The sequence below is a fragment of the Oryza glaberrima genome, chromosome 4 (assembly GCF_000147395.1).
Source record: "Oryza glaberrima chromosome 4, OglaRS2, whole genome shotgun sequence".
NCBI classification, from domain to species: domain Eukaryota; kingdom Viridiplantae; phylum Streptophyta; class Magnoliopsida; order Poales; family Poaceae; genus Oryza; species Oryza glaberrima.
The window spans coordinates 6,391,034-6,416,627 of record NC_068329.1 but is presented as its reverse complement, the minus strand read 5'-3'; the positions used below and the strand labels follow the sequence as shown (position 1 = coordinate 6,416,627).

The following is a 25,594-nucleotide window of genomic DNA, read 5'->3' as shown; positions in this document are numbered from 1 at the left end:
AGAAGGCAAAATGTGCAAATTGTTGAAGTCTTTGTATGGTCTGAAACAAGCTCCTAAGCAATGGCATGAGAAATTTGACAAAACATTGACATCTGCAGGCTTTGCAGTCAATGAGGCAGATAAATGTGTGTACTATCGCCATGGTGGGGGTGAGGGAGTTATTCTGTGCTTGTATGTTGATGACATACTGATATTTGGGACAAACCTTGAAGTGATAAATGAGGTTAAATCATTCTTGTCTCAAAATTTTGATATGAAGGATTTGGGAGTAGCTAATGTTATCTTAAACATTAAGCTAATTAGAGGTGAGAATAGGGTTACACTCTTGCAGTCCCATTATGTGGAGAAGATCTTGAATCGCTTTGGCTACATTGATAGTAAGCCTTCTCCAACACCTTATGATCCTAGCTTATTGCTTCGCAAGAACAAGAGAATTGCTAGGAATCAACTGGAATACTCCCAAATCATTGGCTCGCTGATGTACCTGGCTAGTGCAACTAGGCCTGATATCTCCTTTGCTGTGAGCAAGTTGAGCCAGTTGACCTCTAATTCAGGAGATGATGACTAGCGTGCGCTTGAGCGAGTAATGTGCTATCTGAAAGGTACTATCGAATTGGGGCTTCACTATTCTGGGTATCCTGCGGTACTGGAGGGATATAGTGATTCTAACTGGATCTTTGATGTGGATGAGATCAAAGCCACTAGTGGATATGTCTTCACACTGGGTGGTGGTGCTGTTTCGTGGAGGTCTTGCAAACAGACCATTTTGACGAGGTCAACCATGGAAGCAGAGCTGACGGCACTGGATACTGCTACTGCTGAGGTAGAATGGCTGCGTGATCTATTAATGGATCTGCCTATTGTTGAAAAACCGGTGCCGGCTATCCTTATGAACTGTGATAATCAAACGGTAATTGTCAAAGTGAATAGTTCTAAGGATAATATGAAATCGTCTAGACATGTGAAAAGACGATTGAAGTCTGTTAGGAAATTGAGAAACTCCGGAGTTAGAACGTTGGATTACATCCAAACAGCTAGAAACCTGGCAGATCCCTTCACGAAGGGACTATCACGGAATGTGATAGACAATGCATCGAAGGAGATGGGTTTGAGACCCATGTGAGTTATACTATGGTGGTAACCCAGTCTATGTGATCGGAGATCCCGTGAATTAGAACCTGGGAAGAACAAAGCATTAATAAACTAGAGGAGAGTACCAATCTATACCCTCTCTAAGTGAAGATGCATGTACTCTCGTGAGCTACAAGGCAGGTTGGCTATGCCTTAATGAGTTCTGTTGGCTTTAATTAGCGAAGATGCTGTCCTGCAGAGCATTCTTGAAAGAACTCACCTTTGTAAGCTTGAATGTTGGTCGCACTCTATGGAGATTTTGAGTGAATCTTCTAGGAAACTTACTAAAAACCTAGGAGTATGACTTATACGCTCCACCCGAGGGGTAGTCTACAGAAGGTCTAGTACCAGATAAGACTCTGAGTGAAACTTGCTTGCACAAGACTTGCAATACAAGGCGTACTCCATCGTTCAAGTTGTGAGTAAGTGTAGCTTGGAGTTCTAGGTGGATGTTCAACCTTAATCGGTCTCCATCGAACCGCTGGTATATAAACAGTACATTGGAAAAGGCAAATCTCAGTGGGATTTTGAGATTTGTTGGGGGATTGTTGGAATTAATAGATGGGCTAAGGCCCATTTGAAGATTAATTCTTTGGAAAATCACAAAAGCCCACCTCATAGGATGGTATGCATGTGAAGTTTAGTACTACCTTGCTTATTCTAGGAGAGGGGGACCTCCTTAAAAGCATAGTACAAAAAACCGGACCGGACCGGCGGTTGAACCGGAAAAAACCGGAACCAGCACTCTCACCGGCTCGGTTTGCTCTAAAGACCGCCCGTGCAATTGAACCGGTATAAACCCGGTGAACCGGACGATTTTTGCTTAAAACCGGCGACCGGGCTATACTAAACCAGCAGGTCAGCTAGTAGATGGGCCGGCCTTCTAAGGCCCACTTCACTTCCGGCGGCCCATGTTCGTTTTATTGCCTAAAAATGAGAAAAAATGCTACTTTGGGGGTTTGAACTCTGGCTGGCGAGGAGCAAGAATGTGATCCTCACCACTAGGCTAACATGAGCTCCCTATTCGAAGGAAGTTATGCATAATATATGATGGTTCTGGTTCATCATTAGACCGATTGACCCAGCGGTCCAACCGATGAACCGATGAACCAAGGGTCCAAGCGGTTCGATGACCGGTCCGGGTTTTTCTACTATGCTTAAAAGGGAGGATGCCCTCTTAGCCACTTAAAGCGTGTGTGGAGGAGAGAAGAGGGGAAACACAAGCACGCGCTCGCTCGCCTGGCCTGGCCTGGCCTGGCAGGGAAGGTGGCGTGCGTGCACGACGTACGCGTCGAATGGTCCGCAAAATTGGCTCCTCACCCTTGCGCAGATGCAGCCTCCTTTTGCAGTTTTGTTTTGCTGCGGGAAATTCGGATTTGTTTTGTTTTGGAAACATTCCGAAAAATCCGGTGCATGAAAACGGCGTGGTGTCCAGATAAGTTACACGCGATTTATCCGGTTCGGTTACACGGGCGCCCTGATCAAGCGACCTATCACTATATAAACCGAGCCGCCGCCTTCACGGAACTCACGTGAAATCAATCTAGGGTTTGCTTGCTGCTCTGTACTGCGCCGTCGCTCGTAAACTACTCCATCCCGCTTGCCGGCGTGCACCGGCGATCGGGAGAGCAGGTCTCCGGAACCTCTGCCTTTGACGTCCTGCACCGGGAGAAGGCGGCAGTAAGGTTTTTGGGAAGCGCTTCGCGCGACTGCTCCTTGTTCGTCCGTGACGGCTCGCCTTCCTCTCCGCTCGCGTGCTGCGCGCCTTCGTCGACGCCCACAACCGGGAGTAGTTCCTGCCGAGCAACCGGTCTTTCCGCCACCTCAGTACGGGTTCGATATGTTACGCATATTTGATCTGTTCATCTTTTACTGCTTAATTTACATATGTAGATCTAATGATACGTTCATGCTAGTTTACATCTGCAATATCATGATTTATTTATGGAATAAATTAAATTATTATGTGCTTATAATTTCAACAAAAGTAAGTATTGCTTGGAGTACATTGCAGGTTAATAGCTTCGAAATGGTGTGCAGCAAAGAAAATAAACCTACAGGGTTAGGGGCACGGAATTTTCTTTGTAAAAAGCAAGGGACTTCGACATTATCACGGACACATGGGGAAGTGGAATATTACGACAATCACGCAAAGAAATTAAAGCAGTTGTGTAGCTTACAAAAAAAAAACATAAAGGGACAAAGTGGTCTATCTCTAGTACGCCAAGTGCTCATGATTTGATTATATCATGTTTTGGACAGCTGGTGGACCCAGACAAATTTTAGAGAAAACCAAAGCACAAAGTTAAGATAAGGGAAGAATATATTTTATTACCTACATTGTGAAACACAATGAAAATTCAACGATGTATCTATAGGTTTTCTTTCTCCTATTTGAGAAAATCTACAATTCCGACACATGCAAATATAGAAATATATCATAATCGTAATATCTGAATGTGCAGTTTGCAAACCATATGAAAGTCCAAGCTCTGTTCTGACCAGCGAACTCAATTGCTCTGCCATTGCAGAATTCAACTCTGTGAGACCTATGGTTCTGCACTAATGAAAAGATGAAGAGTACTAATAATAACTTTGCGGGAAGAGAAGAGTGATTAAAACCTTAATTAGCAGTTGGAAGTTTCTGGCTAGTTTTTTTTCATTGTAACCATTTGTAATAGCCCATCCATTGATTAGTAGTGTCTTCTGAGGCCTATATGGTTTAGTGTAAGATTAGAATATTAGATCCACATGTAAAGCTTGGATAGATTAACAAAAATTTACAGTCGTCCTTAAGAGGTACTAAGCCCCAGTTCTAAACTCCAACTCTAAACTTGAATTTCCTCATTTTCCGTTATCACGCTTCCAAAGCTATTAAACGGTGCATTTTTTAAAATTGTATTATATAAAAGTTTCTTTAAAAACTCAAACAACCCATTTTTCAAATCTATAATTAATGTATTATGTATTAATCGATTGCTCCGGGTTTTTTTTTTCGCCACTTAAAGAGCTCAGTACTTATGCGGGAACTAACGAAACCTAAGGAGTACCAAAATTGGTACCTCTGGAGTGAGCCGTTCAACGCATTAAAAACGTTGTTCAATATATGATCATTTTACATATTTATGTTTGCACATTTGTCAAAACATTTAATATTCCACAATTTTTACATGGTGTATTCAAACTGTACGTTGTGCATAAAATATTTGTTCACCTCAGATTTCAAATCTCATTCATCTCATGTTTGATTGATTGGACATGAACTTTCATCTCAGGCCCAAACTATTATCATATTGGGTATTATATATCCAACCAAACATTCACAGCATGAACTCAAACAATTTGAAATATTTCACCAGATGTTCATGCACATCAACCAAACATTGGCACATTGCTTATAAATGGAAAAAAACATGAACGGGAATCTAGGGGCAGAAATCAGAAGGGAGGGAAGATGATTACAAAAATGTCGGCGACATTTCACTACTAGAGAGAACTCATCTTTTACCAAATGTCCTAAGCCATAAATATACTGGATGTATTAAAAACCGGTACAGATCTCTTTAGTACCAGTTCTAAAAGCCCCGAGTCCCCTAAATATCTCTTTATGTTATTATCCGGTATTAAATATGCCTCTAGAGTTAGTTCAAAAGGAAAGCATATCTACTCAAGTCGGATGTGTAGAGTAGGTGGGATGGTAACGCGCGTGAGGGCTAAAATGAAAGATCTTGAGTTTGAATCCCACATCCCACATTTTTTTTTTTGACTTGGTATGCATTTTAGTATCGGTTCTTTCAACCGATACTCTTGATTTGTTGGTTCCTGTTGCTATAGCCAAAATTAAAGGGGGTTTATAGAAATATACGTCTCTTTGCAAAAAAAATAAAATAAATAAAACTACTCTGGGCACATGAATTAATCAAGGATAAATAGAATAGATCAAGAAAGTACAGATCAAATGTCATGTTAACATGTTGGTATTAAATGTTATATATGTTAACTTGTTTTCATCCAACTCATTTGGACTGGTTATGTTTGTGCAATTGTGTTGTTTTAACATATGCAGTGACTGTTCATGAAGTTGATAGCTAGTCGTCTCAACTTCTAGATTACCTGCCCTCAGTAGATTCCATCTCCCCGCTGGTTCAAGTTTTTTTTTTCTTTCTAGGACTAGCGGACTAGCGTGTTCGATAAAACCGTATGCTTTTCCCCTTTAATTGATCTTGGAATATTTGCACACACGGGGCCATTGGCAGTGGATTGATCTTGAAGCTTGTTGCCATGAATCTGTTTGGTTAAGCTGTAGTGTGAACATTATTCACCAAAAAGAATAAGAAAAGAAGCTGTTGTGCTACACAGTAGAACAACATATATATGTGTGTGTGTGTGTGACCAATATATTCATTGACATACCAACACACCCACGTACTCCAAGCAAGAGAGCAAGCTTGCTTCCAACCTAGAGAGGTAGCTAGCTAGACATATATGTAGAGAAATATATCATCATAAGTTATGGGTATCTCAAGTGCTTTGGATTGGTGGGATGATTGGAAGCTCCGCATCCTTGTCCTTGGAAGCAACACGATACAGCTGTTCCTCTTTATATATGGAGGTGTCCGCTGGCATCGTATCTCGCTGTGGTTCAGGCTATGCATCTGGCTTGCATACATCGGCGGTGACTCCCTGGCGATCTACGCCCTTGCCACCCTCTTCAACCGTCACAAGCATGAGGCTCCTGCGGCGTCGGAGCTGGAGGTGCTGTGGGCGCCCATCCTCCTGATTCACCTCTCTGGCCAAGATATGATAGCCTCCTACAGCATCCAGGACAACTATCTATGGTGGCGCCAAGTCGTCACCTTGGTGTCCCAAGTCACGGTTGCTATGTATGTGTTCTGTTTGGCTTGGTCTGGTGAGAAGATCCTTCTGAAAGCTGCGGTTCTTCTGTTCATTGTTGGCATCCTCAAGTTTTGTGCCAAGCCCTGGGCTCTCAAGAGGGCCATTATAAGAAGCATAGCAAGGCACCCTCCTAGTGTGCCCCGAAGGAAGAAGCTGATTGGATCTGGTGGAGGACAGTTGGCAGACTACTGGAGGTCATGCACTACTGGCTTTATACCTACAGTCACAATGTTTGTGGTCTCTAGAGAACTTCGTGAGCGGCCGCAACCCAATGACGAAACGGAAGCCGTCGAACAAGGAGAAAGAAGGGAAGGTGGGCAATTCCATGAGAACTTAGAAAGGTCCACCGTAAAAGCTGCCATCGAACCAGTAGTAGAACAACAAAAAAAGGAGGAGGAGGAGGAGGAAGAAGAAGAAGAAGAAGAAGAAGAAGAAGAAGAAGAAGAAGAAGACCTCATCAACCTCAACGAGTATGTGGAGAGGGCTAAGGAGATCATGAATTGTCAGGGACAATTGAGTAAACCAACTTTGCGTCGGCTGCAGTCCGTGCTTCAGCCGGAGTTATTCATGGCAGACGCCTTTGTCACCTATTCCAAACGCCTCAAGATCCTCCAATTTCTGATGGCAATCAACACTAATTACAGTTATAGGGTGATTCGTGCTGGGCTCTTTGATGTATATATCCGGCTATATACCAGGGTGAGGGTGACCATTACGCCCATTGCCTCTTGGCTCCGGTTGCTTTCCATTTTACTAGCAACGACCGCAGCCGGCCTCTACGCAAGAAGCCACAAAGACATGTACAACAAACATGATATCACCGTGACATACATCCTCTTCTTCAGTACTGCGCTGCTGGAGCTGATCTCCTCCGTCACCCTGTGCCGCTTGTTTTTTCCGCTTGCGGTGTGGCCGGCTACTGACAGGAGGAACCAAATGGTGGAACAGCAGAGTGTGATCTGGTGCGCTGCACGGATGACGAAGAAGCCCAACTGTCTCCTCTGGCTCTCCGCTTGCATCTATTGCGATGCCCTTGTCAACCAGCGGTGGTACATCAAGCAAACACCTTCCATGGATCGGATATTTGAGGCAGTGAAGCATCATGTCATTTTCTATGGCTGGTCCAAGTACATAAAGAGTGCTGCAAGCTACAGGAGGTTCAATTGCATGAGGGGCCAGTTGGCCTTGAAGAAGTTCCTCCCAGGCTCAGCCAAGGATCATCCTGCAGCTAGCAAGCACCTGCTGGTGGTTGGCAATAGCCTCAGCATTCCATTCGATGAGAGCGTACTCCTCTGGCACATAGCAACGGAGATCTGGTTCCACCACCAGACCCGGACCAGCAATGATGACAACACCTCATTAGATTCAGCTGTGCCTCTTGGTCTGGAGATATCCCGCTACATGATGTACCTCTTCACATCGCAGCCAGAGATGCTCATGCCTGGGACCCGATCGCACCTGTTTGCTAATGCCTGTGATGACATCACATTCATGGCGAAGTATAGCGACATCGTCGGGCACAGCATCACCTTAGCGCAGGCGGCACAGCAGCTCGCCAAAGGAATCCTTCACACGGCGCGACACCGCTGGGTTTATGGGGATTGCGTGGGACCCCTCATTCCCAAGGCATGCGAGCTTGCTGACGCGCTCATCTTCTTCATGGAGGAGCTGCTCGACCATTCTACATTGGAGAAAATGGTGCGAGATGTGTGGGTTGAGATGCTCTGCTACACCGCTAGCCGATGCGGGGGGTACCTGCACGCTGTCAGCCTAGGCAGCGGTATAGAGCCGCTCACACTAGTCTGGTTTTCTCAGTGCTACCTGGGCATGGAGACAATGGCAGACAGGCTTCAAAGGCCAGTACCTGAGCCTGAGAAAGAGGAAGAAAAGACACAAGGAGCACAAGATTCAAACAAAGAATGAGGAAGACACTTACCTTCCACTATGGTAATTTCACTACTTCCTTTAATGGCCGACCGGTCATCTCAGACTGTTTTGTATGTCCTGGTGTTTGGAAGTTTCTATCTAATTTGTTTCGATATTTTATTTCATTTTGATGTTTTCCTTGCCTTCATGAAACCGTCCCGTGTAAGTTTTGGTGTGCTACTTCTGTCATGTTATTTGTGATGTCCCTTTTTTTATAATGGAATTAACAAATATCCTGCCCACTGTTGTAACTGTGAATGGTTGAATCGATAATTAATTAGGTTCTTGATTTACAAAGCTTTTTTTATTGCTACAATTGACCCCACAAATACTGACTCCATGTGTAAAAACTCAGTAACCCTCTTACGTTGCCATTGCTTTCATTCTGTATGTTAATTTTCTTATCTTTTTTTTTTTCATTTTCAAAGGGTGCATCGATCATTGGAAGCTATAGCTATTTGACTCATTTATGTGCATTCTAATGAACTGTTGCAACCTACTGGTATCATCAGGTCTTTGTATATAGTTGTGTTGTCGAACAACAGGAATATTGCACCTATAACCTCACTATCGCATAGGGAAAAGTCCAAATACCCAATTGGATAAGTACAAATTACCCCTTCAGACCCGAAAACCATAAATTTTTCACGCCTCTTTGAGGGTGTTGGCGAGGGCTTCCATTTCCAAGTTCTTGCGGCCTATTTCGTCATCCTTAGCCTGAAGACGGTTCTTGAATCCGTCAAGACGGGCCCGCACGGTTCATTCTGTTGAACAGTGAGCCGCAAGAATCTGGATGCAAGATAGGAGTAGGCGAAGAGAACAAAATGTCAATTATGAGACATGTAAAAAAAAGAAGAGTGGAAAATCAAGAAGAGAGAAAAAGCATACCCGAACCGCCAAGCTTTTAATAGCGGAACACCCCTCATCGAACTCGTTCAGTTCGGTGAATAGGCTTGGGGTGCTGACAGGCAAGACAAGATTGCTTACTCCCTCAACAAAGGGAATAAGGTCTGCCCGGGTCTCGAAATCGCCAGAGGCGAAGTGGGGCGCCGCAAGGGAATATTCCGAGGCGGATGTTTCGGCGGCCGCACCCTTCCCCTTCGTTTTGACCATAGGCGAAGCAACCGGTTGACGTGGAGGGCTGTCGAAGATCCTCGCCGCAGCCGTCACGATCCGTTCTGCGGAAGCTGAAACCCCGGCGGCGGCGCTACCGCCTACCCCATCGGCACCGAGTGAAAGAATGGCGGTGGTCAAAAGGTCCAGGCTGCGCCTAGTGGGCGAAGTCGGAGTCTCGTCGGAAGACTCGTTGTCGCTGAAAACGCGAGCGATATCGATGAGTCCTCCCTTTTTGGAGATCTTCTTGACCGGACCTCCCTTCGCCGCCCTGCCTGACGAAAATGCAACTAGCGTCTTCGCCCCCTCCAAATCCTTTCGTCGAAGGGGGGAGCTGTTCGACTCCACCCTGGTCTCGTTGTGAACTGGACTTGGGGTAGGAGTGTAGCCAGGGGTGTCGACACGGTCTTCGGCCGCCTCGTTCACGGCCTTTTCGGCAACGGCCTCCGCCTCTTCTTCTTCATCCCCTTCCTCCTCCTCGTCAGGCTCTTCGGAATCGTCCTCGTCGTCGGCGTCGGAATCGGAGGAAGCAGGAACCCTTCGCTTCCTAGGGGCAAGCTTCACCTGTCCGCGTGTTCGCTTTCGCGAAGGTCCTGTATCGTCATCGGCTTTGTGGGGGTTCGCCCGGGGAGGCAATTCGCCGTTGTAAACCCGGTTCGCCCGGCCGGCTACCTGTCGTGTCAGCAACTGGCTGTACTCGACGACCGACACGTCGCCAATCATCCTACGGGCTTCGGCTTCAGCTTGGTCGAGTGTCAACACTGCAAAAGTAAAGGGTGTAACCGCGTTGAGCGTCAAACAAAGCAAAATAACAAAGCGCAGGAGTGCATAGCGAAAGAGCAGTCTTACTATTCGTTCCCTCAGGGAGAACCAACTTCGGCAAACCGTCAGACTCTTTGCCTTGATCAACTGCGACTTGCCACGATTGGGAGACGGGAAAGATGCGAAGCATGCAAAATTCCTCCACCAAGTCGCGGCAGCTAAGGCGGGAGCAAACCTTACGCAGCAGAGCGAACCGCGCCTCCATAGCGCCGTCCACGGCGATCTTGGGTTTCCGGTTCGGTGCGATCGCCCTGCACCGGCACCAGAGGGCCTTCGCTGAGTCGGAGCCAGCCTCGAAGGGGATGGTGTGGTAGAACCACCTCGCCATCCAATGGCGATCCCACTTCGACATGGCGGCATTCACTGGCAAGAGATCGAATCGCTCGGGGCGAACATTAAAGTTCACGCTCCCAAACACTGTCTTCTTCGTCCCTACCGGGGTAATCACCGTCTTCGAGTTCACGGTGGCGGAAAATATGGCACCGAAGAGTTCGGCGCTAGGCTCGAATCCGGAAGTCCGGCACGCCCAATCGAAGATAGCGATCCGGACCAGCGCCGATGGGCTCAATTGTGGGAGCTCCACCTGAAAAAGGCGAAGGATCTCCGGCAACAACGCGTTGCACGGAAACCGGAGCCCCGCCTCGAAAAACACGGCGAACACCACCGTTCGGTTGTCGACGGGCTTCGGTACAACGGCTTTCCCCGGGGCGAAAGCCTGTCCTTCGGCTAACGCCCCAGCACTGACCAACTTCGCCAACTCGCCGTCGTCCATGAGAGAAATCCCCAAATAAGCAGTGGAGTCGTCGTCGATCTGGCCAGGGTCGGGCCCTTTCACCAAAGAAGGGTTAGGCTTGCGGGGAGCCATGACGAAGGGTGTATACAGCGGCAAACAGTGTGTGCAGTGGCGAACAAAGGGAGCGAACGAAAGGTCTAAAGAGCCATGGAGTGCCGAGAGAAGAAGAACGGAGGAAGAGCGTGCGCGGTGAAAGTGACTAGCCTAGTAGTAAAAAGAGAACGGGGGGGGGGGGGAGAATATATAGCTCACCCGGACGACGGTTCGCCTACCCACCAGTAATAAAGCGCCACGTGTCGCGAGGGTAGACGAAACGGTAAATTCCCATCGACCGAGCTACACAGTAAAAAGCCCGATTATGGAGAAGGAAAAGCCCACGTGGCCCATTACTATTCATAGTAATAAAAGAGACTAAAATCCCCCCCTTCGACGCTTTGCAGCGGATGCGAAGAGGATGTTTTCTCAATAAATTTTTCTAAGCATAAAAACAAAACAAGCTTTACTTGCAGGAATGATGTAGGTTTCGGTAGGAGCACCGGTCGAAAGGGGGCGCCACATACCATATCACATGGTTTGCACGGTCTCGGCCGAAGCTCCTATCTCATCCTTGCCCGTGAGGGGCTTGTTGGCGATATGGCATGAGGCCTTTCGACCAAACCTGCCGAAAGCCTACGACCGGCGAAGATTCAAGCCCAAGACGTCAGGGGTAGTCAAGGCGAACCTTTCCCATGGCGAAGACTATGGAGCAAGGACGGCGAGAGGCAAGGAATCACAGCTAGGCTAAAGGCTTCCTGGGCGAAGGGCGCAAGGCGAAGAGCATATGCCGAAGGGGGGGCGACTTCGCCGTAGCAGGTTCGGCCCCGGAAGGGTCGAAGAAGCTATCTTGGCCCACCAAGCCTAGGGGTCAATTGGGTCGGCAATAACCCGTCGGCCCACTAAGGGCCCATAGACCGCAATTACGTTATATACCCACGTAAATGTCCCTTTCATAAGGGCAATCATGTAAATTCTCCTGTATAAACAAAGCCCTAGTAGAAAGAACCTGTAATGGGGCTATAAATAGCCCTATAGGGCCATGTAATAGGGGGATCCGAGTAAAAAATTCTCAAATTAATACACTTTGTTTTCCAACCACTGTTGAGTAACCATGTCTTTCGACGTATGCGGTTGTCGTTTCGACAACATACTTAAAAGACATTGATTTTGAATTTCTAAATTATGCACTCCTAGACCTCCCTGATCTTTGGGTTGGCATATAATATCCCATCTTGTAAGCCTATACTTCTTCTTGTGCTCATCTCCTTGCCAAAAGAAACGTGATCCATAATAATCAATTTTTTGAAGAACTCCTTTTGGAATCTCAAAAAAAGATATCATCAATATAGCTAAACTAGAGAGCACAGAATTAATCAACACTAACATTCCTCCTACAGACAAATGTTTACCTTTCCAACAACTACTAAGTTTCTTTTCAATTCTTTCCTCAATTATTTTCCAGTCCTTGTTACTAAGTTTCCTAAAATGCATCGGAATACCAAGATATCTTGTAGGAAAACTCCCAAGCTTACAACCAAAAATACTGGAGTAAAATTCCTGGCATTCCTTTGCCTGACCAAAACAAAACAGTTCACTTTTGTGGAAAATCGCCAATTTTGTTGACACGTAAAATCGATTCACGTAACAACAATGATAACTGTCGTGCTTTCGTGACGACGAACGACTAGTTTTCGAGCAAACTAGCAAAGATCTTCAGTTTCGTGGAAGAACCCGACTGATTTTCGACGCAAACTAGTAAAGATCAAGGAAGAGAAAAAGTGTAGTAAATTGCAGAGAAAAATAACAGATGTCTTGGAAAAATTGTCTAACCCCGTCATTGATCTGATACCCTAATACATATAGGAATACTCAAACACCAGCTGCGCACGACTTGCAACTAAATGATCCAGAAAATCTGCTAATATAATAGAGCTTTTCTACAGTCCTGCAGGGAGGCACGGTACCTTGCGGTACGAAATCTCGGCCATCCGTTCGAGAGGATCGAACGGTCTGAAAATGAGGGTACCGCGAGGTACCGTGGTTGATTTTGAGCCGTACCGCGAGTTGGTGGAGACGTGGAAGGGCAAATGTGTAATTTCGCATATCATGAGAGCTCGATTCGGTTTGAGGCAGGAGAAATCCTAGGGCTCTCTTTCTGATCCGATCTGAAACCGAGCGTTGCAGCTTCGATTTGTTTTGCTCTTGGCACAGGTTGTCCGGCGAAGTCAAGGGCGACGTGCTTGGCGGAGCTTCTCTGGCGAAGTCCAGGGCAACGCCGGTGGCGCCGCGAAGGCGGAGACGCCAGTGCCGCGGCGCAGCGAAGGCGGAGGACGCCGGCGCTGCGCAAGGCGATGCGAAAACGGAGAGGGCGCCGGCGCCGTGCAAGGCAATTCGAAAGAGACGAGATGAGCTGTGGGGAAGGAGCGGAGAGGATAAACCCTTGCGGCGCCACTCGATTTTCGTCCTCCAACCTACGCGCAACACATTTCCCATCTTGCCCACCGATGAAATTCGTTCTGGTACCGTGCGGTACCCGTACCGAGCGGTACTTTCTGCCGGACCATAGCAACGCTCAATATAATATGATTCCATATCATGGAATCCATTACCAAAAAGCCTCACATGATAGCTCTAGTCAGCTTGCCGCATGTCAGAAGAACCGGGAGTCAGCTGGTCCGACCGCCGCGATGGCGCTCCACCCGCGATGAGCTCTAGCGCAATGTACCCGCACGAGCAATATAAATATAGTAGAATCATAGTTACATACAAGTTGCAATATAAGTATACCACAGTAGTACTATATTTATATTTTTCAAATTTTTTGGTGAAAATTTGTCAACAAATGTAGTCCTTTCCATATAACTATACATTTGTTGACAAATTTTCACCAAAAAATTTGAAAAATATAAATATAGTACAACTGTGGTATACTTATATTGCAACTTGTATGTAACTATGATTCTACTATATTTACATCTTTCAAATTTTTAGGAGATAATTTATCAATAAATATATAGCAAAATCGTATGGAAAAATGAGAAAAATAGGACACAAATAGGAAGGGAAAAAGTACACCGAAGGTCCTTCAACTTGTCATCGGGATAAAAAACGTCCTTGAACCACAAAATCAGATATGCGGGATCCCTTAACTATACAAAACCAGTCACTCGAGGTCCTTTGATGGTTTTGACCCCAGTTTGGCCTATGTAGTGGCTGAGTCAGCGTGAGACCCACGTGGGCCCCACATGTCAGGGTTACCCACGTCAACCTCCTCTCCCTCTTTCCCCTGATCTGTCCCTTCCTCATCTCTCTCTCTCTCTCACTTCTCTGTCGAGATGAGTGGCGGCCGAGATTGCTGAGACGAGCGGTGGCCGGCGGGGTCGACGGTGTAACGGGCGGCGAAGAGATGGGCGGCTGCCGGAGATGAAGATGGAGCGACTGGCGGGAAGAAGGGGCGGCGTGCAAATTCGCTCGCCGCCTGCACCGATCTCCAGTGCTAGCTTCTTCCGTCGCCGCCAGCCCGCCATTAGATCCTGCGGCGACCCAATACTCCACCTTCTTTTCCGCCACCTCCTCCTCCACCACCGCCTTGCTCCAGGCCCTCCACGACTCCCTCCCCGACCTCCTGCTCCTCCTCACCTTCCACGAGCTCGCCGCCGCCACCGCCAACTTCTCCTCCTTCCACCGCCTCGCCGCCGTCGCCATGGCGAGTTCTTCCTCGTTGTTCCGCTGCTCCCTCTGTGGCCACTCCGCCGCGGTCTTCCGCCGCCCGCTCCGCCGCGACCAGGCGCACGTCACCGCCCGCCTCGCTGTCCTCGGCCACTGCCACCACACCGCCGTCGCGCGCCTCCTCGGCGCCGCCGCGTCGCCCGACGGCTTGCTCTTCCTCGCCTACGAGCTCCTCCCCACCCAATCCTCCTTCCTCGCAGCTCGCCGTGCTCCCACTCCGGCCGGCGACCCAGCGGAGCGAGGAGCTCGAGATGAGCTTGCGGCCGGGCAGGGCGCACCCCCTCGCTGCGTCTCCCCTCCACACCCCGCTCCCTGCTAGGCCTAGGCCCCAGCTGAGACTGAGCACCACCACCAGCTGCGCCGCCATGAAGTCATACAGGCTGTCGGAGCTCAGCGATGCCGAGGTTGGCGGCCTCAAGGCGCGCCCCCGCATCGACTTCTCCTCCATTTTCGGCATGGTGAGATGAGATTGAGACGAGATGGAGAGAGAGAGCACGCGCTACACTAGCCATGGTCACTGAGTGAATTTGTTATTGATTGTCTCTCAAAACCATTGGGCTTAGTCTTTTTTTTCTTTTTTCTTTGCTTTTCTAGGTGCGATTAGGTCAATCCGATTGTTGAAGATGTGTGCGTGCGAGGCGATGCTACGGCGATGGCTAAGCCTCTCCGTTCTACTGTCCTCGTCTGCGCCTCTGCGGCGATGGCCCCAACCTCCGCACCAAGATTGCCTACTTCGGCGCTGCCGATCTCGCCGGCGAGCTCCCGGAAACCGAAACCGAACAGGGCACGTGCGGGTACATTGTGCCGGAGCTCATCGCGGGCGGAGCGCCATTGCGGCGGTCGGACGAGTACGCGCTAGGCGACGGTGGCGGCAGAAGGAGGAGGGGAGGCGATGCGGCGGTGGGTGGACCGGAGGCTGCGGGATTCGTTCCCGGTGGACATGGTGGAGGAGATGACGACGCTGGCGCTCCAGTGCGTAGCCAAGGACGCGGCGGCGCAGCCGGAGATGTCGTGGCCTCGTGGGTCGCCGCCAAGGTGTCCAAGCTCTTCCTGCCCAGAGCCATAGAGACAAGAGTGAGAGAGAGGAGGAGGAGGAAGGGAGAGACGAGGGGGAGAGGGATGAGGCTGACGTAGCCACGCTGACATATAGGGCCCACGTGGGTCCCATGCTGACTTAGCAGCCACGTAAGACAAAACCGAGATCGAAACCGCTGGGGGACGAATTGTGACTGGTTTTGATTAGTTAAGGGATGCAAAATATCTGGTTTTGCGGTTAGAGGATGATTTTGTAACTCGATGACAAGTTGAGGGACCTTCGGTGTACCTTTTCCATTGGTAAATTTTGGTGGGCCGTGCCGTGCCGGCCTGACGGCAGCCGTGCCGTGCCGGCCCACAGGATAAGGGGTCGGCTCAAGCACAGCACGGCTAAATGGGCCGTGCCGGCACGGCCCACGGGCGAGCGTGCCGTGCCTGGGCTGGCACGCCTCGGCCCGGCCCATTTCAACAGCAATAGGCCCCGTCGAGAGGCAAGAGCCCTTCCCCTTCTCCTCCTCGCCCCGCATCCCCTCCCCTCCGCGTCGCCGCCGTCCTCTGCCGCCGCCGTCGTCCGTGTCTCCTGTATTCCTCCTCCCCTTTGTGTGGGAGATTGTCTGCCCAATCTCTGGAATCGACAAGGTTTGGTGGTGGCAACCCGCTCCGGCGGCTGCCTCTCGTCTCTCCACCACCCCGTCCCGCCGATTTTCCGCCTCGACCTGGTGGTGCAGTGCTCGATTCGGCAGTTCGGGGCTTACCGAGGGCGCAGGGTGTCGATGTGCAGCCCGAGGAATCGCATGTAAGTATGATTTGGTTACAGCACCGGTTGCATCCTTGCCTCGCTTCACCCGCTCTTTTGCTTGCTTAGATCCGAAGGGGAGTCGAAATTAGGGTTTCCCTCTACTCGCCGCCGATGAAGGGGGGCCGCTTGCACCGTCTGGAGCGGCCGCCCGCCGCCCACACCACCACCGCCGCAGCCGCCACCACGCCCGCCCCGGCGCCCGCCGATGATTGGGGGGATGGCTCGTGGACGGTGGACTGCTCGTGCGGCATCACGTACGACGACGGGGAGGAGATGGTGAGCTGCGACGAGTGCAACGTCTGGGTGCACACGCGGTGCGCCCGCTACGTCCGCGGCGTGCACATCTCTTTCTCTTGCCACAACTGCAAGGCCAAGCGCGCCCCCTCCTCCGCCGACGAGGCTGAGGTCGCCGAGCTCCTGGCCGAGCTGCCCACCCACCGCCCACGGCCGTTGTACCGCCGATGGGCTGAAGTCCCTCTCCCCTCCCGTGTCCATGTCCACGGGCTTCCAGGCGGTACAGACACCGCCCTATTCCGCAGCGCCGCACCCTCCCCTGTATTCTCGTCCGCCCTATGGCGCTGTGCTGGGTACGTACCCAAGAGATTCGGCTTCTGCTACTGCGAATTCCCCTACTGGGCTGATGACAAGGACGGTGCCAACGCTCTATTTGCGCTGGCTAGAGAGAAGCGCAAGGAAAAGGCAGAGACTAGGTTCCCTCTCCGCCTTGGAGCCGTACACAAGGACAAGAATTATGTCAGGACGCTGAGCATTTGCGGCGATAAGGTGGATGGCGTTGAGCACTCTGTGGACGATGACACAAAGAGGACATCTCCACCAAGTGATGCAAAGAAGAGAGGTGAATAATTTGGTCATTGCTTGTTATTTATTTAATTACTGCAAAATGAAGATTCTTATTAGTCATGAGTTGTTGGTTTGTCTATTTTAGGAACATCCATTAGCATTGTAGAGCCTGATACTTGGGACAATGGTTGTGAGAAGAAAAGGGATTTTGATGTGCCAGCTAGTGAGGATCAGCATGCCAAAACAAACATGGTAAATTCTGATTTGCACGTGCTTGTTGAAGCTAAGAAGAAGAGGGCTTCATCCTCAGAACGAAGTGGGGATAAGAAGTGCTCTGCCTCGAAGGAAATTACTGGGATGCTAAAGAAATATGAACCTAAGGAGTCCAAGCGATTGGTGATATCCTCAGGAGTTGCAACAACGGCAGCTGTAGCAGAGCAAGAAGTGCACTCACGATTTGTGAAGGTAGAAGTTAGTGTTTTCTATATTCAAACTGCTTATTTCATATAATTTGGATTGCACTGGTTCCTGACAATTAGCCTACTATTGATTTTAATGTTCATAGTTAACCTCACCAAGTTAGCCATTTTTCTTTCATCCTAAACTTTTAAATACCACTTATCAGAACCACATTGTATTGGAACTGCTAAATAGGTTGATAGATAAGCTACCATTTGTGCATAGTATGGGTAGAATTTCTTAATGCTGGAAGCCTGGAAATGGATTGGAATATGGCAATCCATGTGAGCTGCATAATCTTTTATCCGTACATCAGTAAATAGTAAATACAGTTTGAAAAAACTACTCTACAGGATTAGAATCGATCAGAAATTTCATTTTCATACATACAACTTGCTCAATTTGGTCTTTGAAAGTAACAAAATTGTGTTTCCTCATAAAAATTTTAAGGGAGCAACTTGGTTAAAGAGACGCATCAATACCATGGTTAAGTAACCAAGCAAGAGTTAGTTTTATATCCTGAATTCTTTATCCAGCACTAAAAGTTCCCATGTTCCCCTTTGTTAAAACCTACATTCAATTTGCTACTCCTCACGGCGCTTAAGTAAAATTTTATCCCCTTTGTAACCTATTTAGGGTTTTTGGAGCAGTTAGGTAAGTCGTGCAAAGTTGTGCCCTTCCTTGTAGACTCCTTTCCATTCGTTGACGCTGATGCCAACTTGTGGCTCTCTCTTCCTTCTCTCCACCCCTAAGATGGGAGACACTCCTAGTTATGCTTCCTATTTTGCCAATATCCATCAGATAGCGAAGCTAACCTGCAGCAACTTAACTGGATCTGGCACATAGGCGTAGCTGGTGACTGGTCGTGCAGCTCTACCCACCTCACTTGAGTGCGCCAGGTGGAGGTGAGTGTGTGTGCATGATACCCACCCATTCTACTCTGTTTGTATGTAATTTCTTGTATGCAAGCAATTTGATTTCACTCCCCACAGTAGCACAAAGGGTATAAACTTGGTCAGATAAACTAAGCAAGGAAACTATTAGAAGGGCACATGTTACAGCATTCCGTTTAGCAATTGGATTTGGCCATGTAGCAGTCTATTTGATCTGCCTGGTCTATCACCAAGAAATTTTAACCTTATGCCAAAGTAATTCCATGCCCCAAGTAACCTATGCCTGTATTGTCATGGAACCTGTTCATTTTGAGCAGGAGAGATGCATGGCAGTGAGCTGCACCTGCCAATGGGTGGAGGAGCAGAGTGGCAAAGTCGCCAGCAGACCCTTGCATGGTGAAGGTGCAAACCAGGCGTGCACCAGGTGGGGGAGAGCGAAGGGATGGTTGAGGAGTAGATAAAGGGCATTTTTTCCATTTCTCAAAAAAACTGACAAGGCCAAAATGCCAAACACACTAACGGTGAGTTGAACTAACAGAGGTGACCTATAAGGGAAGTGAAATTTCAAGTGCATGGAAAGTAATAGTAATTTTTGAGTGGCATATAAGGAAACATGGGAACTTTAAGTGGCAAGGATTTTTTCTCTTTTTGTTTCTGCTTTTGCCTCTGTAGTTCATCATTTTTTTAAATGATAACAAAATGGTCCAACCACTATCATATCCTCTTGGTGTTAGCCATGATTTAGGTATGTTTCTTTGCTTACGCTTTCAAGCTGCCTTTTTGGCCTTTGTAGTTTACAAGGCAGTAGTTTCTAAGCCACACGGCCACAAGTTCAATCATAACTAACTATAGTCCACAAAAGCTATAAAAAACTACTTAAATCTGAATCTGGCTTATTAGTACAAGAGTGGCTTATAGCTTTGTGAAGCCCAATAGCAAGTCTGTCTTCTGGGTTAGACTTTTCTGGCCGTTAATAAGGATAATAGAATGGGCCTCTGAGTTGAACTATATCTTGCTATTCATCACCAGTGCTTCTACCGATCACCAATGAACTTCACTGCTAGTTAGATCACCTGTTAAATTCAGTTACCTCTGAAAAGCAGGGAAGATCCATTGGGGATGCGGTGACGGTACAAAAACACCAACCCTGCCCATAGACAGAAGCCTAAGGACATTTCCTAGCACAGCCACCTCTCCCGCCAGATGGATAGCACATATTCTTTGTGCTCCTCCATGTGAATAGGAAGGTTCGTGTGGTTGCATTCTGTGTAGGTGCTGAAGGGCTAGGGGTTTTGTGCGTGTTGAGATGGGTTGTTATTGGGCTGGGCTAAAATTGTGTCCTGGAATAGTATATGTGTATTTTTCATCTTATACTTTAAATGAGATAATAGTCCTATGCATACTGTTAATGTTTTAGAACTGTATCAGCATCAAATGCATGACTTGGGACTATTGAAGCTTTGTAGGCTCATATCCTCCGCTAGTAATCCCATCTCTCAAAAAATTGATTCCATCCTTGGGCTAACTCTAGCTTAGACGGGGCAGGCTGGTGGCTTTAGGTGCCACATGGGTGCAGCGACTTGAGATTTGGATGAGACTTTGAAGAAATGGCTATTGGGTAGGTGTGGCAAGTATGGCTCTTGACTATTGTAGGTGTTGGCTCTGTGGTGGACCTGGAGTGAGTGGATTTGTAATATCCCATGTGGCCCATATATGGTTTTGGTGGCATTAGTCCAACATGGAGAAGTTATATTGGTTGGGACCAGCAACCGGGTACATAAACCCACATGTTCCGACCATTAATGCTTTTACATGAGCGATCTGAAGACAAGTGTAATCAGATCCTTTTAGCTATGTATGAACTGCTTCAGTTTGTGTTGGAAAATTAATAAAGGGTTTCAATTTGAATGAAAATATTGACACATTTAGTATGAGTAATGATTGCAAATTTACAACTTTACGAGTAGTTTTTTCTAATATTTAGAATGGGTGCAGTTGATAAGTACTACCACTAGTCACAGTTTGAAATAGATTATTGACTGGGTCTATTTTAGTGGATTATCTACACCATTACAGATATAAATTAAATATATTGATAAATAAAATTAACAAATACTAGCTTAGAACAAGGGATCCAAGCAATGCAGTAGAAGAAAGTTTTTAGTAAAACATATTTTTAGAGGTGTGGAATTAATAATCGGCGACAATAATATGATGAAGTAGATGAAAAAAACAGAGTCTTATTATGAGATTTTCCCAACTCAGAATAGATGTGAAGAAACTTCATATTACTTTTTTTTTTCTGCTATGTTTTTTTTCTTTTGGTGAAATTTTGTCATGTCCGAAATTAATTAGTAAATGCATAAAAGGTTTTCTTTTTGTTCATTACACATTGATTCATGATTATTTTGTCTACATTTTGTCTCTGGCTACAATGCCTTTTGGTATGAGAAAGAATGGTGCATAATTATCTGACAGAAAATCTTGTTTCTTTTGGCATGTGAATTAGTATTAAGATTCTGAACTTCTGATACATCACTGCCATATGAAGGCATATGGTTTATAAATTTTAGGTTCTGACGATTGTAATGTAAGACAGATTTATAGTTTCAAGATAGACAATTTTGTGTTACTAATGGAACTTCTAAGAATATTTAGATATGTTCATTTCAAGAAGTTAATTCTTTCAATTTCTGATGGCTTATCATTAGTCCTGTTTCTGTTTATTTTTTATCTATCTATTGAGTAAGCTTAATTACTGCAATAGTTTTAGTATGTATTTTAATACATTCTATAATGTGCAGGGTAGCGTGTATGAAGGACTAGACGGGAATCAAAATGTAGGTTTACAGACTGGAGTAAGATCGAATGGAGGTAACTTAAGTTCCTCTGGTATGTTTTGATTAATATGAAAACCCCTTGAAACTCACTAGTGTGACTTATGCTTGGAACATTACACAGTTGTGAAAAGGGATGATGTCAAACGATCAAATGGAGATGTCCAGAGCGATGCTGCTCCTGAGAAAATGAATGAGGGTCTGGATCTTCAGAAGCAATCAAATCAAACTTCAAATCTTCTGGTTGTTGGTGGTGTACCGGATTTACAGACTAACCAGTCAGAATCATTGACTATCAAGAAGGAAGCATCTACAGATGATCATGAGAGAACCGAGGCTATCCAGTTTGTAAGTGATGAGCATAAAAGTGGAAAACAAGATACTGCAATGTTATCAACCCTTCAGAGGCATTCGTCCAAGTTAGCATCTGACTTAGTTTATCAACATCCAAAGTCTGAAACACAAAATCCGATGCACACAATACCAGAGCATCCAAACTCAAGTTTAGGTAATGTGAAAGTTTGTACAGCATCTTCTGGTCCTAACTCTACCACTTTTGATTTATCTTGCTCTTTGCTATCCACAGAACCATCATCAGAAGAAACTACTGTTCGTTTGGTAAAGAAGGATCAGACAAGGTTGGTCTCATCCGCTGACAGCGAAAATGATTTTGCAAAAAAATCTGAGAGTTCCCAGGATCGCACAAGATCCTCTGATAAAGTTCAATTGAAAGGCTTTGTTCCGTCTGCGCCAAAATCATCTCAAGGAAGTAGAACATATGTATCTTCTGCCAAAAATAGATTTATAGTGCCAAAGGAGCAGTTGCAAAAGACATCAACTGAAGGAAACGCTCCACCAGGGTCATTACAAGGTGAAGTGGCGCCCTTACATTCTCGTAATAAGGCAATGCCTTTGAGCTTTTACCAAAGAAAGGACAAGATCCACCACGGCTCTATTCATATCACACAGGACACTTCCAATAGTTCAGCATCGGCTGAGCTGCAATCTACTGAAACAACAGCTTCATTGAGCGATGAACAGGTACGGACACAATAAATTCTCCAATAATTTATATGTATGCTGATAAAATTTTATTTTTTTCTCATGGTTTCTTGATTTTCTGTAGCTTGCATTGTTATTACATCAACAATTGAACAGCTCCCCCAGAGTACCAAGGGTGCCACGTTGTCATCAAGCATCTACCATGCAGATGCTACATCCAACTGGAGCTAGTGTGTTCTCAAAACGGTCTTCAGCACATGGAGGAAGGGATCAAGTACTGGTAAGATCACTACTACTTCCTCCGTTTCACAATGTAAGACTTTCTAACATTGATCACATTCATATAGATGTTAATGAATCTAAACATATGTGTGTCTAGATTCATTAACATCAATATGAATGTGGGCAATGCTAGAAAGTCTTACATTATGAAACGGAGGGAGTACTACCAAAGGTCATCTTTTCTATTTCTATTTCAATATTTCTTCCATCTTTATGTGAAAACTTATGAAGCTTCCCTGTAAGTGCAGGTCTTAAAGAAGAGGAACAAAGATGATGCATGGAGAGATAATGATGAGACCAAGAAGACAGGAAAGGTGTCTAGTGTTGAACGGAGGCATAGAGATAGTAGCACAGAACGTGTCCTTGCTGCAAAAGACTCATGCAAATTTACTGAAAATATAGAATCAGAACAGAGAAATCGTGGCATTTGTTCAACTGGAGCCACCTCTGGCGTAGGAAATGATGCTCCAATAGATAGAGGTGTTTCACATGATTTACCTGGTATGTAACTCATACCATCTGGTTTTATTCAGTATAGAAGTCAATAAGGGTGCCTTATTATTCTATCTGCAGGGTTGATTGAGGAAATCATTAGCAAAAATACAAACATAACATATGGTGAACTGTGCAACGCTATTCGCCAGGTATGTTTTATTTCAATTTCATGTATATTTATTCTGTATGTTTCATAATTTGTGCTAATTTTATTATTATGTTTCTTTCAGCATTGGGGGGATTTAAGTAAACCCAACGTGGAAAACAATGCATACCCCAACTATTTACATGCTGTTAACGATTGTCTTAGGAACAGGAATGACTGGGCTCACCTTGTTGACCAGGCTGCAATGGTGAGATCTCGACTTTCATCCTTTCCTTTTCATTTTGTCGACAGTTGTAATTCCTTCTGAGTATTGTGGTTACATGAACTGATTTGCGCCTCCTTAGAGCTTAGATGATGGTTGATTTCATTTTATATCTTTTAGCATGTGTGGTTGAGTCACTTGGTACATTCAATGCTATTTGCTAAATACAGTTGCATCTTCAAATAAAATTTTCTGCTTGCTCATGGCATGTAATTCTTAGGTGCCAGCTGAAGGCGTATGCTTGTCTTCTGGGGATCTTAGTGAACTAATAAAATTTTCTTCATACAGTTTTATTCATTTGAATAAAGAAAACCTTTTAGGTCGTTTTGCTATGCATTTTGTACAAATGTACCCTCTCAAAAATTTATTCCATGAATGGACCCCTGGCTCAGCACTAGCCTCAAAGGAGTTGTACTGTAATGTCTCAGCCATTCTTATAGGTGCTGAGTTGTCGGCTGCACTAACATGACAGTCATATCAGCAGCACGTCAGTGCCAGTGAGCTTGGTGTTGACATGCACAAGGTCAACTCCGGACCTCCTGGTGCTGATCTGTCAGAATGCTGCAATCTTGGCACTGGTCGTGTGCCAAAAACTCAGCACCAGTTAGTTATTCGAATGACCCAAGTTATTCCTGTCAACCTATTAAACTTATTATTAACTACCTGGTTTTGCATACTCGGAACTAAGGAAACCACCTGCATTCAGCTCTATGCAAACATTGGGAGTTCTGTTTGGTTTGATGGTTAAAAGTTACTCAACTTGTTTTGTTTCAGATGAATCCAAACAAGCGCCGGAAGGTAGAGGAAAGTGACTCTTTGTCAGCAGATGTACTGGCAACCGAGAAGACAAATAAAGAGGCTAAAAGGGGTCCAGAAGACACAAATGCTGAATCACACCATGAAATTCTGCCAAGGGGCAAACGCAAGGCTCGGAAATGCAGGCGTCTTGAACTGAAAGGGAGGAGAGTCAACGATACGAGGAAGAGATCTAGCTTTGATTCGGCCTCTGATGATGATGATACCACCTTGTCGGATTCCAGTAGTGACAGAAATGACACCCCTATGGATAAGAGCCTAGAAGATTGTTTTGTTATAGCTAAGAATGCAGATTCAAGTTCATAGAGGTGGTTCAATGCAGTGCTGCTGGCAATACATTGGAATGAAACGGAATCCAGTGATTTTGGGCACACCTTCCCTTGAACTGGAATGGAGTTGGTGAAGAAAGTCAGATTTAGCGACCGCAGATCGGTTCACTTGTAAGTTGTAACAGTAGTGTAACATAGTTAATCCTTTTCTCGCCTAACTGTAATGCAGGTAGATTTGTTGAAGTAGCGTATCATGTAAGCAATTTGCAATTTGTAGCGTCTGATGATTGCGCCCAAAATAACAAGCATTATGTGTATCAGCGTATCTAGTTATTTTGTGGCGGATTGGTTGGTAACCTAAGCAAAAAATGTCTACGAAACTGCAATTGAACTGATTTACTCACTAGCTGAATGCCCATCGATTTGGAATTGTGCTAATGTCACGTCAATTGATGCCGTGGGGAGAAATTATTTGTATGCGGAGCAGTGATATACGTACTTTCAAAAACTCTTTACAAACAGGGTAGAGATATCAACCGTTGAATCTAATCTAATCAGTTACTTATGGAAAAACGAGATATACTTATAAGATGTTGGTTATGGAAAAGCAAGATAATGTTTTTTTAAAGTTTGTAAGGTTTTTTTTTTTCAAGGGATGTTTCTCTAGTCCAAAGATTTATCCGACCTACTATCCTTTACATTGTTAAATTTATTGCAATGAAATTTTTCAACAAAATCACCAATGACTATATTTTAATGATTTTTTGGCTTTTGTGCTGCAATGAATCTTTTCATACTGCTTTATTTGGATGGATATTTCAATCAGTATTTCTTTTATATTTTATTAATTGCATGTGGTGCTATGTGGATGTTTCATCCATGTATTCTATGATGCTTCAATAGTTACGAATGATGTATGTGTGCGCGTTACATATCAGGTATACCTTCTATACTTAAATTCGCCACCATTGGGAATACCACATATTTAGTTTTATACATAAAGAATATACTCGGATATAGGAATATTGCAGATAAAGATGAAAATTCTTTCCCTGGAAAGGAAAGATATTGGATTTCGACCTAGGTCTCATC

At 45.8% G+C, this 25,594-nt stretch overlaps 2 protein-coding genes and 1 pseudogene across 4 annotated transcripts; all 3 read left to right on the top strand.

Annotated features, from left to right (window-relative positions):
• The first annotated feature begins 5,551 nt into the window (after nt 1–5,551).
• LOC127769960 (uncharacterized) lies at nt 5,552–8,186 on the top strand. The gene has a single exon (XM_052295618.1). It carries the CDS (start codon nt 5,644–5,646, stop codon nt 7,948–7,950), a length of 2,307 nt encoding a protein of 768 aa, XP_052151578.1. The 5' UTR covers nt 5,552–5,643; the 3' UTR covers nt 7,951–8,186.
• Nucleotides 8,187–10,828: 2,642 nt separating this feature from the next.
• On the top strand, nt 10,829–15,580 carry LOC127770259 (uncharacterized; annotated as a pseudogene).
• A 409-nt stretch (nt 15,581–15,989) lies between these two features.
• Nucleotides 15,990–24,897, top strand: LOC127770541 (uncharacterized). 3 transcript variants are annotated; one of them, XM_052296300.1, is made up of 11 exons: nt 15,990–16,277; nt 16,347–17,136; nt 17,227–17,546; nt 21,238–21,307; nt 21,395–21,778; nt 21,857–22,311; nt 22,397–22,552; nt 22,803–23,034; nt 23,128–23,198; nt 23,280–23,402; nt 24,192–24,897. In XM_052296300.1, exons 2-11 carry the CDS (start codon nt 16,392–16,394, stop codon nt 24,537–24,539), a joined length of 2,904 nt encoding a protein of 967 aa, XP_052152260.1. In that variant the 5' UTR covers nt 15,990–16,277; nt 16,347–16,391; the 3' UTR covers nt 24,540–24,897. The 3 variants fall into 3 exon arrangements, with proteins under 3 accessions (XP_052152260.1, XP_052152257.1, XP_052152258.1); XM_052296297.1 differs by having other exon boundaries at nt 22,803–23,055; XM_052296298.1 differs by having other exon boundaries at nt 15,990–17,136; nt 22,803–23,055.
• Nucleotides 24,898–25,594: the final 697 nt, after the last annotated feature.

What these genes read in the sequence shown, in the direction of transcription:
- LOC127770541 (XM_052296297.1), top strand. Translation starts at nt 16,392, where the DNA reads ATGAAGGGGGGCCGCTTGCACCGTCTGGAGCGGCCGCCCGCCGCCCAC. An exon ending in TGGAGTAAGATCGAATGGAG is followed by an intron (nt 21,308 to 21,394) that starts GTAACTTAAGTT and finishes AACATTACACAG; the next exon opens with TTGTGAAAAGGGATGATGTC. An exon ending in TGTGCAACGCTATTCGCCAG is followed by an intron (nt 23,199 to 23,279) that starts GTATGTTTTATT and finishes TGTTTCTTTCAG; the next exon opens with CATTGGGGGGATTTAAGTAA.
- LOC127769960 (XM_052295618.1), top strand. Translation starts at nt 5,644, where the DNA reads ATGGGTATCTCAAGTGCTTTGGATTGGTGGGATGATTGGAAGCTCCGC.